Genomic DNA, 13,333 nt, shown 5'->3' with positions numbered 1-13,333 from the left:
CAGGCTTGTCACGAGCCCCCATCATCTCTAGAGGAGGTTTCTCGCTCCTTTAGTTCACACAATGAAAATCTAAAATAAACATGTTCTTCAGCTTATTTAAACATATCTTGGGTCTAATGCACCTAAACAAAGTGTGTGTTAAAGCATAAGTAGATGAGAAAAGTCTTATTTTTTGGAAATTCAAACCTTCCATTTTTTCTGTTAAATCCACTACATTTATAAAGATCACTTTCTTAGCTACTCATAAGATTTCCTAATGGGTGAAGGTGGATAAAATATAGAGCAATATTGTGCAAATAGCTAATCAGTTCACTATAGTATATTTTAAAATGACAAAAAACACAAATCAAATGATCAGTTCACTCTGTGATATTCTTGGAAAACACTTTGCAACATATTCAAAATATGACATTGCAGTGTTTTTACTGCAGGAATGTGGAGTATTGGGATGGCAAGCTTGTGTAAAATGTCTCTTTGCTTCACTATATATATAGCACATATTGAATCTTTATAAAATAAACAGATCAAATAATCCACTAAATTCTTGAAATACTCTCTCTTATGTAGTTACTTTTAGTATGACTAAGTTATTTTTACAGTGGGAATTTGGATTAAACATGAAAACTTTGGTATTTAAGGCCTCCAGCATTTTAATATATCTGCAAAAATGCCTTCCCTTAAAACACATCCTCTCACACCCTTACACTTGCAGTTTCCCCTTATGCCATAAACTTCCACTGGTGTGTGAGAGAGAGAATGAGAGTATGCGAATGTATGAGTGATGTGTGATGCAGGTGACACGGGCAACACAGAGGACGTCAGAAGTGACAGGAAGTGCTTAGAAAGTCAAGACGGAGCTGTACTGATGTAACAACAAAAAGGAAAACCCCCAGTCTAGCTCTCTCTAGGCAATGTTGCATCTTCTAGAGACTCCGTAGTTACAACCGCTAATGTGCAGTGCTGTCTTGGGTTTAAATAGGGGTGAAGGGAAATAAGGAACAGGTGAACACAATTAATTGTTGTTGTTGTTGTTGTTGTTGTTGTTATATATTAGTATTATTATTATTACTATATTTATGATTGTTAATTTTCATGACAAGGAATGGCTTTGCAATTAATTGCAATTCATCTGATCACATTTCACAATCTAGAATGCAAATTGCTGCCATGAAAACTGAAGCAGCAAACTTTGTGAAAACCAAGATTTGTGCTAGTTTCAAAACTTTTGACCATGACTGTATGCTTTATGCTGTATGCTTTCATTTGATTCACGTGCTGATGACAGTCTGACTCGTTACCCTTTAAAGGGGTATCACAGAATCTAATCTGCTGCAGAACTAATTGTTTTAAAAAACTTTGATTGTCTTGTTCTTTTAAGGTAATGTTGATTAGGGCACTGAATAACTGGCTTATTATAATTTTCCAGATTCTTCCAGTGATCTCTACAGTACTGACTAGATTCTCTTCAGCCATGCCATCCTATAGCATGTGTTCCTGGGTCCTGCTGTTATCTGTGCTGAAGGTCATAACCGGTAAGTTGACAGAATGGATTCTTTGTTTTCTAAATGTTTCAGCTTGGTCCGATTCTATTGTATTATAATCCAGTTTTATAACTGTATATTTTTTGTGCTCAGCATAGAAAACAGAGAACATACCTGAGCATAGAAAACATTTAGTAATTGGCAGAATATAAATTGAGCTAAATGTTATTTTGTTATCGATACATGAAGGTTGCAGCCATTTTATTTGGTATTGGATATAGTTAACAAGCAATAGAGATGATTATTTACCTTATATCTAATACAGCCAACCTTGCTAGGCTACGTTTGGGTACTAGAGAGAGGAACAGAGCCTCTCTTCAGTAATATGCCCCCACACAGGCTGGTGTTCAGTCTTGTCATTCTCTTTATGAGTGCAGGTACCAGGCTCGTTAGGATAGTGGTATATATGAGCTTGAGTGCATTCCTCAAGTAACCCTTTTCTCTCAAGCTTCTTCCCTTTACGAGACCAAGTCCTTGGGGCTCATATATTGGGATTTCTCTGGTATCTCTCTATTAAGCTCTGAGTTCTGTGGGTGCGGTTTTTGTTTTGTTTTGGTTTTTTTTGGAGGGGTGGGGGCTGTCTGTTAATTTTCACATTATGTCATAGGTGTAAAAAACTTAACTCTTCTCTCATACGAGACATTAACATACAAACATAATGCATTGTCAGACTTCTATAAAAGACAAACTGACAATACACGTAAAATCAAAGGACAGAATAGGTTATATTTGTAAGGGCTGGCACCAGGCCGAGGCCCCCCGGCCACCAGAGGGAGAACTTGAGTCAACCACACTACTAATCAGGCTTGATGGCTGACAGCTGGGCTAGATCTGTAAAAGCCCAGTGACCCAGTCACTCAGTGCTGGGTCCTTGCTAAAGTTTTGAGGCAAGATCCTAGCTGGTAACTCTGGGTATTGAGGTCTGTGAGCCCTTTGTGGCACCTCTCTTCTGCTCTATGAAGGTGTCTGGGTTTTTATGTGTCCCCTCCTTTCTCCAGTTTTACCTCTTGAGTCTGTCTCTCTCCCGAGGCTTTCCTTAGCCATCAGAGTTCCTCCAGGTTTCTGGTTTTGTTTGGGAAGTTTTAGTTTTGTTTTCCCCAGTGTATCGGGGATGCCATTCTTCCTGTGCTGTCCTTTGTTCTCCCTTTTTCCACGCTTGGTGAGGTGGTTCAGTTTTTCCTCTTGTTTTATCTGTTCCAAGGTCTAACTGTTGTGCTCATGGGCCCACCATCATTAGAGCATGGTTGCTCACCCAGTAGGCTGTCAGTGTCATCACCTAGCTGATGTGGGTTTGAGCTCACCCAACAATATTATCATGCTGTCAGTTTCCATGTTCTCAACAAAGGTTAGGAAAGGTTGCTGAATAGTAATCTGGTAGACTTTCTGACAGTATATCTAATCTTCTCCATGATATGGGGATGGGACATGACTTCACTGACCAAGTGACTGTATGTGGGTGGAATGGGTTCTTTCCATTTAAATGCTGACTATCCTAGAGAAGGTCTCAAAGATGATTTGCTAGAATGTGTAGAGCTTTGGCCATTTCCAAAATGTATGCAGTAGTGTTGGGGGACGGGGTGTGACATTGGGGTTAGAGGAGTAGGAAAGCAGGCTTCAAGGTAGCAAAGTCCTCCATAACTGATCTGGTCTAAAAGGGGTGCAGTCTCATTGTCTTATGCACTTGTTTCTGTTTTTATTCTATATTTGTTATTTAATGCCTTATAAAACTTCTTTCTTAATTTTTCAGTGCCTGTATTGACCTCTTCAGTAAAGGTGAATCTTCATGATGATGCTACTCTCCCCTGCACTCGGACGTGTTCTGGTCTGGTCACATGGACTGTGTTCCATAAACGACGTGACATTCTGGCTCAGTGTGACCGGATATCCTGTCAGTCAAAGGAGGGATTTTACATGTCCCATGATCAGTACCTGAAGGGAGATCTCTCCCTCACCATCACTGATGCTGATTACACGAAGAGGTCCTGGTACACCTGTGAGTGTGATGGTGTAGACATCTGTGATGTGAGTCTACAGATAAAGGGTAAGGGTTTGTTCTTAGTCTTTGCCAGTTAACCCTTAATGATTTAGGTTTAATAGTGTGTATTAAATTTGAACCCATTTGAAGTTCCTGATGGTTTTTGTTTTCAGCATTGAATTCTTCAGTTTGGATCAAGTCCAATGAAAATCTGGTGCTGGATTTGCCCATATCAGAATCAGTGAAGGTGATGTATAACAGCACAGGTGCAGCTGCTCCCTCTAGTGGACAGATCTGCACAGTGGCTGGAAGCTCATTACAATGTAAAGATGAATATGCACAGAGAACATCGCTCATCTCTGCTGTTGAGCTGAGAGAAACAGCACCATCTGATAGTGGAGTTTACATGATCTGGGACACCAGTAATGAAGAGGTCATTCACACATACACAGTTACTGTTGAAGGTATGTATTTAATGTGAATACTGTGATCTCAATGTTGTCTAGAATTTTGTTAGGGAGAGAGTATACGTAGTGTCAGTAAGGAATCCAGATAAGGTGTAGTGATTAATTTAATGCTGTTCTCAATAACTGCAGACTGTTGAATAGTGTCTTGTCCATACTACCCTAGTTTATTCATGCACAAGTTTACTAATTTAAAAGTTTGTCATGAAGGGGATGTCTGTCGTTGCAAAGTCAGACTGTGCCTTCTTGCATCATGAATGATCTCTTTATTGTTTGTCAGATTGTAATATGTAAATGTGAACAGACTGGGCTTTACAACAGCTATTGTAAAGTGTCCTGGTTCTCAAACTGAGGCCTTAGTCCTACTGTTGTGTGCATGTAAATTATCTATTATGCTGTGTGTTAATATGTAAATGTAGTCAGTGATGGTGTAGTGATTATGTACCAGAGTGAACACTGGCCCATCATATGAACCACAGTTTAAACAGTATATGGCACATGTTAACCATACACACATGATTATAACTCTGTACTGTTTAAATAGTGGTTTATATTTACTGACAATTGTGTGTTGCAGAAGTCCAGCCGTGTCCAGATCAGAGCTCCACAGTGATGGTGTTGGCGGTGTTCCTGGCTCTGATGGGGGTGGGGCTTGTGGCAGCAGGGCTGGTGATTGTGCAGCTGAGGAAAAAAATCAGCAGCTCCAGAAAGGAGGTACATTGAACAGACAATGTAACCACGGCAACAGAGGAATTAATATGAATGGACTAAACCACTGAGTTTGTTTGTTATTAAACTTATTTTACTCTGTCGCGCTCTGACATCCCTCGTTAGTTCCCTTTTTCATAACATCCAGCGCGTCGGCACTTCGCAAGTGTGTTCGTTCTTCACTCCTCCCGCGTTACAGTAACCCCCTAAACATGCACACTAACAAACTATTACCCAGTTTACGATAGTTACCTATTTATTATTTTCCATCCTTATCTAACTTTCTTTTCACTTCTTCCAATTATTATTTAAGACAAATGTCAGTTCTCTACAAGTTCTTTATCATAACAGAAATCTTAACTTCCATAATGGCAGAGGTTGTAATGTTCATGTTATAATGCTGCTTTGGCAACACTATAATTGTATGTGGTCATGCCAGTAAAGCCACTGAACTGAACTGAGAGAGAGAGAGCTCCTGAGATGCTGAAATGGGCCACATGTGACGCCACTTCACAGAAACATCTTGGTCTTCCCCTGTAGATTATTCTGTCAACATTATAATGTTATTTATTTTAAACCCTCCTTCGCTATAATGAGGTGTTAAAGGGGCTCGTTCCTGAGAGCCGCTGGTCAGACATGACGACAGCAGAGAGCTGTGCTCGTGCTCGTGATGACGACACACCTCCGACACGTCTGCGTTAAAGTGGCGCATGCAGCCTGTGAGCGGGTCTGCACGGACACACCTGCTCATCTGGGTCACCGGGCCCGGAGCTCAACCCGGTGGTGCAGTGGATGTCTGGGTGCAGGTCTGGAGCTCAACTCTGCTGATGGAGGCAGTCTGATTAAGGCCACCAGTGCACTGATGGAGTCCGCTCAGAACTCTGGGGTCCAGTGGGACTGATGTGTTGGGGTCTGCTTCCAAGGCTCTGATTGGCTGGTCCTACCCCACTCATAAACCCTGACCCTAATCATAGCATCAGCATCACTCAAAGGCTTGGATTTCTGAACCTGCTGGCTCTATCCTCTTGTAAACATCTGTTGTAAAAAGCGCTATATAAATAAAATTTGATTGAATTTTGATTGAAAACCAGAGGCAAGAAAGTGGTTTCTCTTTATCCTCAGTCATAATGAAAGCTCATGAATCTTTTATGTAAATGAGATTTTACACTCAGAATGAATATGCTACATAAATAAATAAAAACATTATTGTTTTTGATGGTGTTAACAATACCCAGTGTTAGACTACTTGATCAAATAAACTGATTATAATGTATTAATAATGCAAACAAATCTAAGTATTAATAAATTACTATTTGAAATCTGAAGTAAATTACTTGAAAAAAATATGCTTTGTCTCTTTTGGTTTGTGTTTTTCAGTAAATTACAAGACTGCTTTATGCTCTCCTGTCAGTCAAGAAATGCAAAAAGGAGGGAACATAGGTTAAAAAGATAAAATATTGTGCAGTGACTATAACTCTATTAACATGCTCACTCAGGGTTAACACAGTTCACCACACGGGGGCGACGTCCGCGTTGAAGTACCTTTGGTGATTCCCCTCGATGGCTTTGGGTCCTCGTTTTGTGGAATCCTGTATGAAGAGTCAGTAAAGAGATCGGTTAAATATGCAAATCTGCAGTAAAATGATGTGCGTGTTTGTCTTTTTCCTCCCAACATGTCAAATGCACCCAGAGCCCAAGTCTAAACAACACTGTATATTCACCAGATTAAAGACACATGCAGTAGCATCATAAAGTGATCTGCTTCTCATAGACCATCCTAAGAAAATGTGGGACAATACTTTGGGTTTTAATAGCCATAAAATAAAACCCCACGATGGACGCTTGTATTCATTTATGTAAGCAGTGCAATTTACTGCCTACTTTTGCAAAAAAACAAGGGCTGATCACATCTGCATTTTGTGGTGCTGTGTGGTATCTTGTCTTAAACAATGGTTGTTTTTCCACAGCCAATAGGTTGCTGAGTGACTTTAAATGAACTACAGTGAACTTAAAATGAAATGAAATGCATATTTACCATATATTACTCCTAAAAAGACATATTTCCAAAACATCATACAGTCCAGAGAGCAGTTTGTATTTTATTTGGTTGTTGCATTCATTTAGTCATCTGAATATATACACAAGGTGTGAGGTTGTAGTGTGTCACTGTTTAATCTTGGGCATGTACGCTCTGTAGAAAGACTTGTGAGAAATTTGTGAACTCATGAGAAATGTCTGTACTAAATGTTTCTGTGTACTAAATGTATCTGACCATAATGGTCAAGCCTGTAATGGTAGTACCTAGCCCATGGACTAATAGGAGTGATATATGGAGCCATTATTTTGTTCCTTTAATTAGTAAAAATATATCTTCGTATATTTTTACTGTTCATGTGCAAGTGCAGGAGATGAAATCCAGCTAGTGCAAGAGACACATGGTGAGGTCCAAATACACCAGCTAACTGACCGATTTATTATATGGAGGTTTGTTATATAGAAGACTAATTAGTTTAAAGGATAGTAATTGAAAAAAAAAACATTTAATCTATGGTGGCTGTAACTTGCAATTTGACAAATAATTTTTTTCTTTGTGTTTTTCCCTTTATCTGAACAAAGATTCATATAGACATGTTTTACACTGTGGTGATCCTACCCTTTAATGGCAATGCATTTTATATTGTAGCTAATTCTCTACAATGAAATTTAGGAGTATAAGTCTTACTTTGAGGACACTTGGCTAATTTGAAATTTGTCTGTATGTCATTTTCAGCAGAAAAAACCTGCTTCTCAGGGAACATCAGCAGAGACGGCCAGTGGCAGAGAGGAGACTGATGAGACCTTCCCTGCACTACCTCGGGATGGACCAGAGAGTCCAGGCAAGAAAAATACGATTCTTTGGTCAGAAACAAACTGTTCACCAACATGTTTACTGTTACAGGTTTTTAATGAAAAAATATCAGATCACTATTGATATTGGGCGACATTAAATCACAGGATGTTGTTATTGGATTGGTACAGATAAACTGGTATCGTGCCATCTCAAGTATTTACAACTTTGTGAGAACAGGCTGAAATCATGGATACATTCCTGTGTCAGAACATGTGGCTTCGTACATAAGGTGACATGGTTCTGAAAGAATGTGCAGCCAGTTATCCATAGCAGTGATGTTTATGATAGAAATCTGGTTTCTGATTGAATGCTAACTTGTGTGTTTACACCTGTTCTCTCCTACAGCTAAAGTGGATGTTTACACATTGGCTAAGTGACCCAGGCAAACTGACCATGGCCTGCCTGGCCACGGGCTTCTATCATAAAGATGTGATGATGAGTGTGAGGAAGGACACCTCCACCCTGCCTGAAGAGCTGATAACGTCCTCGGGAGTCAGATCCAATGATGATGACACCTACTATTAAGACGTCCTAATGACCTACAAAGCACTGAATGGTCTTGCCCCATAATGCCTTAGCAAACTCCTGAGAACAGTAGGAAATACAGAGCCGTGCCATGAGTTCTATATGGCATCAGGTACAATGGATTTTTTGGGATAGTAAAAGAAAACAAATATCCATTATTTGTGTGTGTGTGTGTGTGTGTGTGTAATACATCAGCAACATTTAAACTACCATGGTCTTTCCTTGTGTTTCCCTTCTTTCTACGTTCACTTCTATTAGCTGGTTTTCTCATCACTCTTTTACAGCTTTGTTGCCTAGTGAAGGCCGTAACATGATCTGATGATCTAAGTCACAATTATAGACAAAAACAGTCTAACTTGATAAATAAACACAAATGCACAGTTGTACTGATCACATCTGTTATTAAGCACACTGAGTAAACATCCACAGTGTTGGCCAGAAAAGGTCAGTGCACACTTAGATTTAAAAATGTATGCCCAGGGGTCTGTTTCAGAAAGTGGGTTTAGTGAAAACTCAGTTGGCTTAGAGTTGAAAGAAACTTGAGGTTTTCTGTTTCACAAAGAGGGTTTGGCTGACTGGGCTCACTGCACAACACTGGATCTTTGCTATTTATTAGATGGGCTATTTAGTTTTATCTGAGGGATGAGCAGCGAAGACAAAATGATGCTGTACCTGTAGCCCTTAATCAAAACCTGAACAAAGGAAAATGTTTTTAAGATCCAGATTTAAATAATCGCACAGAATATGGAGCAGTCCCCATTTACTGGATGTAAAAGTAAAAGATGTCAAAAACAGAAATGTCTGTCTTAGAAATGAGGGACGTGCCAATAGCAGTTTCCCTTCACGCACTGCCTCAAGCAGAACGCATGCCAACGGTTTGGACTCATCCATGCAGTCTGTACTACTCATGTGGATCTGCTCTCCAAATGCATCATTGTTTCTTTCTTGTTCCATTTTCATTTGATGAAGCTGTGATTACATATGAGGTCATGTAAACCTAAACATTTGTAATTTGCAGGACACCCTCGGCCAACTGAATGTTTGCTGTCTAACGCTGAAGCTTGAATATCTGACAACAGTTTACCAGGCTTGAATATCTCTACAGTCAACCAGACATTGAGAGCGCTTCCAAATGCACACGACCTTGACAGACAAATGCCTGCTCCCTGCTTTCATAGACCCAGTCAGTGCAAACACCAGGAAATAAAGGCAGAGGCAAATCGGAATAGCAGCAAATGAATAAGAACAACAGGTACCTTTGTAACATGTTTCAAGTAGAAACTGGTACTGTGTAAATTATCCATCATATGTCAGGTTTGAGTTGATCAAGAGCATGTGCCATAATCAATTTGTCCATCTGCTTATGCTGTGGTATCTAGAATGTCTGACAGTCATTAGAAAAATAAGTAGCAGAATCCTTTATCGTTTTATTTGAAAGTATGTGATTTAAAATAAATTATCTAATTGTAGGTATTTAGCTCGAAACTAGAGTTGTATTATCCAGTATGTCATTAGGTTGAATGGGATTGTAAAATAGTAGCTAGTGTGACCTCTGTGTTCCGTCCCACTCAATGATGCACACCAGGTTGTGGATGAAAGGGGTTTCCTTTTATTTTCCACACTATAACAAGTTCAGCAACCACATTTAATTTCACTGAGGGGTCAGCAAACAAGCCCACAGCAGGTATGTCTCACTCTGCCATGCACCTTCCAGTAAATGTTACAACTTCTTCCATAATATCAATATAATGAAATATATAAATAAAAGGAAGCTGTGGTTGTATAGTGTAGTCATTTGATTATAAATGATGATCTCATAATAATCTTCTCTACATATTCTTATACATTTACAGAGTAACATTCACTCATATATTCAAATTCCATATCATACATAGAAAACGGCCACCTCATCTATTTTATAGTTTTTTCCTGATCAATTATACAAAAAAAAAAAAAAAAAAAAAAAAAAAAAAAGAACAGCGCCCTCTAGCGATGTTCAAGCTAACTGTAAAACATAGCTAGGTTAAGTCGGCGTTAGCTTGCAGCTAGAACAAAAAATGCTCAGATTAACGCATCTGAGTCAAAAATTAAACACAATGAAATCAAATTAAATTGACCCACCTGCAACAAGCTCAGCAACCACATTTAATTTCGTTGATTGGTCAGTTAGCCAGCCTGTACAAAACAGGCTATTGTTAGAAATTCTGCACATGTGATTCACTTAGCTTCACATCTCACACTGCTTATGATTATAAGATAACGTATGTACGTAATAACGTGGTGAAATCTGCTAAAAATGGTGAGACTGAGCATAATAAATAATTAAATAATAAGACAAACTGAGCACTTCGTCTGCATATTTTGAAATGTGAAGAAAAAGTTCTTACAAACAATATAAAGCACACAATTATATATGGGAAAACATTTGTCATTAAGAGAAGCACTACTTATTACACAAATGTCATAACTGTCCTAATATTAATAGTTCAACAGTCTTCCTCTGTCTATTATACACACTGTACACATGTTAAATATCTGCCTTGAAGTTACATTGAAATGACTTCCGGGCCCACTGAAAATTGTTTTACACACATGCAGCCACACTCATACACACACAAGCATGGTGTAACTCTATGTTTATGCACCAGGGATTGAATGTGCAAGTTCATGTATATGCAAGTTTAAATTATTATACACAAATGTAAGTAGTAGGCTATTTATGTGAAAATGTTTCATATGCATGTACAAGTGTTTCATATATATGTGCAAGTAGCGTTTCCCTGATTTCTCCCTAAACGGGTCCTCATAGTTCAGCAGTAATGAGGCTAGTTAGATTTTGCTCAGAATTAAGTACACTTTGGGATGTTATATGTATCACAGTCTCCGGTGAGCCATACGTCGTTAATCAATCCAGGTTGCGGTAGAGTCACTGCATTAATGACACATCTGTTTGCATTGCCAGTTGTTGCTATGGCAGCAATGAAATTAGGAAATTCAAAGAAAAACAACTCATCTACACTCTTGGAACTTTAGAACCCCATATGTCCTGTGGCCCAATGTCACACGTGAGGGGAATCCCATGAACACCTTTACAGATCAGTCTGTGGAAAGACACTGAAGAGGACAGAGGAAAAATTAGGCATTTCTGGAGATGGTGTGTTGGACACATTGAGGAAGAACACACAGACACAAAGAATGTGGAATCCAGGAGAGACCTAATAAAGAAAACCAAAAGAAGAAAGCAGAAGTGGAATCTAAAAAAATTCAAATATAGAGTGGAAAAAACGTCCTACAGTTGGTATGGATATTTGATTGTTTTTTTATGCTTTTTGGCCGTGCCTTTCTAAATGGATTAATGTAAATCTCGTATAAAAAAACACAGTAAACTAAATAATCTTTATAATAAGGGACAAAAATGTACTTATTGAAAATGCTTTTATCCTCTGATCAGCGATGACTAAGACTCTCATTTAAAATATGCAACACCACTTGAAGTATTAGTGCTCTATTAATCTTTTACAAGGTTTTAGGCTCTTGTCAGCCTGTATGCAATACATACAATACGTGTTTTATATATATCCAGCAGTAATGATACTTGCTCTGGCAGATTTTAAGATGCCCCATGAACAGACTGAAAGGACTTCAGCAGCATGTCTGAGTGAAGTGAACGATGCATATGACCTGTACAGATCAGCCATGACCAAGCGGAGGCACTCTGTGGCACCTGCTTCACCAGCCCTGAAAAGGGTCAACAAAGACACCAAACCAGGTTTGGATAGCAGTCAGCCTTCTTCCCTCTAGGGCCAAGAGAACACGAGTGGCTTGTGAAGTGTGCAGCAGGACAGCAGGATCAAATCTGCCAGCTTCTGCTCCAGGACATCCAGCTGGCAGAGAAGAGAAACTTCATGTCTGGCTTTACAGTACTTCACTGGGCTGCTAAACAAGGAAACAGCGAAATGGTGCACAAGATCCTTCTTCTTTCACGGCAAGGTGGGCCAGGGGTTGACGTAAACACCAAGAGCTACGACGGCTACACCCCACTACACATTGCTGCTATTCACAGCCACGAGTCAGTCCTGAGTGTTCTGGTGCGTGATTATGGTGCCAACTGCGACATACGTCACAACAGTGGCAAAAAGCCCCATCACTACTTACATAAAGGACGCCTCACCCAAGGTGAGAGAGATACTCGGAGACCCTCACGCTGGGGATTACAAGCCCTCAGGCCATGAGCAACACTTTTCTGATCCGCCCAATGAGTTCAGCACTTTGAGTAATTTCAGTCCAAGCACAGAAATTTCAGTCCAAGCACAGAAACACACTCAGATGCAAACCAAGATTCCACTCAGCCTTGAAGTAGCTTGACCAGCCTTGACCAAGATGAGGACTATACATTCATTTTCCCCTACAATTAACTGCCCAAATTAAATTGCATATCCTCAGTTAGACATATTCTTTAACTTGTCTTTCACTCCTGATTTTGATTCTGTGAAATAAATAATTTGCACATAGATGTTTGAAATATTGAGTAGTCATATCTGCCTTGAACCATTGTCTGTTTTCCTTGAATATTCTCTAATGTTTTGTCTTTGAGTAATTAAATGTTTTTGAGGTCCTTCTTCAGTTGTGCAAGCAAAGTGCTTCTGAATTTGTAGTAGGAGAAGCCAGTTTATATATGAAAAAAATAGTTGTGTGCTTTATATTGTTTGTAAGAACTTTTTCTTTGTATATATAAATGTGCAGACTAAGTGCTGAGGTGAAATTAGTGTGATAAAAATGTTCCCACCTATTATGGCTTAAAAGACAAGGAGCACCTCTCCCCAAATATGAATATGTCAATTTGCTCTTGTGTTACAGTTGTTTTGTTTCTCTCTTTCTCTTCTTTTAATGTACTATATTGAATTAATTTATGTTTCATAAGGTAACTGGAGGTAAATGCCTGACACAGTCAAAGCTCAAGACTGAGACAAAGCAGCTATGAATTTGCATGTATAGATCTGTTGAGCCTTTCCTTCTTATGCCGCACCTGAGATCAGTAGTTAAAAACCGTTCTCCTACTGGAGAACCCATTGGCCGTTCTCCATTCTCCTACTGGACCTCTCAGTTTTCTGCTCGACGTCTGTGTTCAATTTATCAGAATGTTGCCTTAATCTCTCTGGAGAGAGAACTGGTCTAAAACATTACAACAAGTAATAAAAAAATATCACGAAGTAAAACATTTTATTTGCCC

At 39.2% G+C, this 13,333-nt stretch overlaps 1 protein-coding gene across 3 annotated transcripts; it reads left to right on the top strand.

Moving 5' to 3' along the window:
- Positions 1 to 1,410: 1,410 nt before the first annotated feature.
- On the top strand, positions 1,411 to 9,804 carry LOC145658023 (uncharacterized). 3 transcript variants are annotated; one of them, XR_014123986.1, is made up of 8 exons: positions 1,411 to 1,532; positions 3,289 to 3,582; positions 3,690 to 3,980; positions 4,558 to 4,694; positions 7,459 to 7,564; positions 7,924 to 8,215; positions 9,122 to 9,355; positions 9,689 to 9,804. XR_014123986.1 is itself a non-coding variant. In XM_081715155.1 (6 exons), the coding sequence occupies exons 1-6, from the start codon at positions 1,472 to 1,474 to the stop codon at positions 7,953 to 7,955; spliced, it is 921 nt and encodes a 306-aa protein (XP_081571281.1). In that variant the 5' UTR covers positions 1,411 to 1,471; the 3' UTR covers positions 7,956 to 8,228. The 3 variants fall into 3 exon arrangements, 2 of the variants coding, with proteins under 2 accessions (XP_081571281.1, XP_081571302.1); XM_081715155.1 differs by lacking the exons at positions 9,122 to 9,355; positions 9,689 to 9,804 and having other exon boundaries at positions 7,924 to 8,228; XM_081715176.1 differs by lacking the exons at positions 7,459 to 7,564; positions 7,924 to 8,215; positions 9,122 to 9,355; positions 9,689 to 9,804 and adding an exon at positions 5,286 to 5,775.
- Positions 9,805 to 13,333: the final 3,529 nt, after the last annotated feature.

This window comes from Electrophorus electricus, chromosome 1 (genome assembly GCF_041902795.1).
Source record: "Electrophorus electricus isolate QZ-2024a chromosome 1, ASM4190279v1, whole genome shotgun sequence".
In the NCBI taxonomy this organism is placed as follows: Eukaryota; Metazoa; Chordata; class Actinopteri; order Gymnotiformes; family Gymnotidae; genus Electrophorus; species Electrophorus electricus.
The sequence above is the reverse complement of the archived record's forward strand: the minus strand, read 5'-3'. Positions and strand labels throughout refer to the sequence as shown.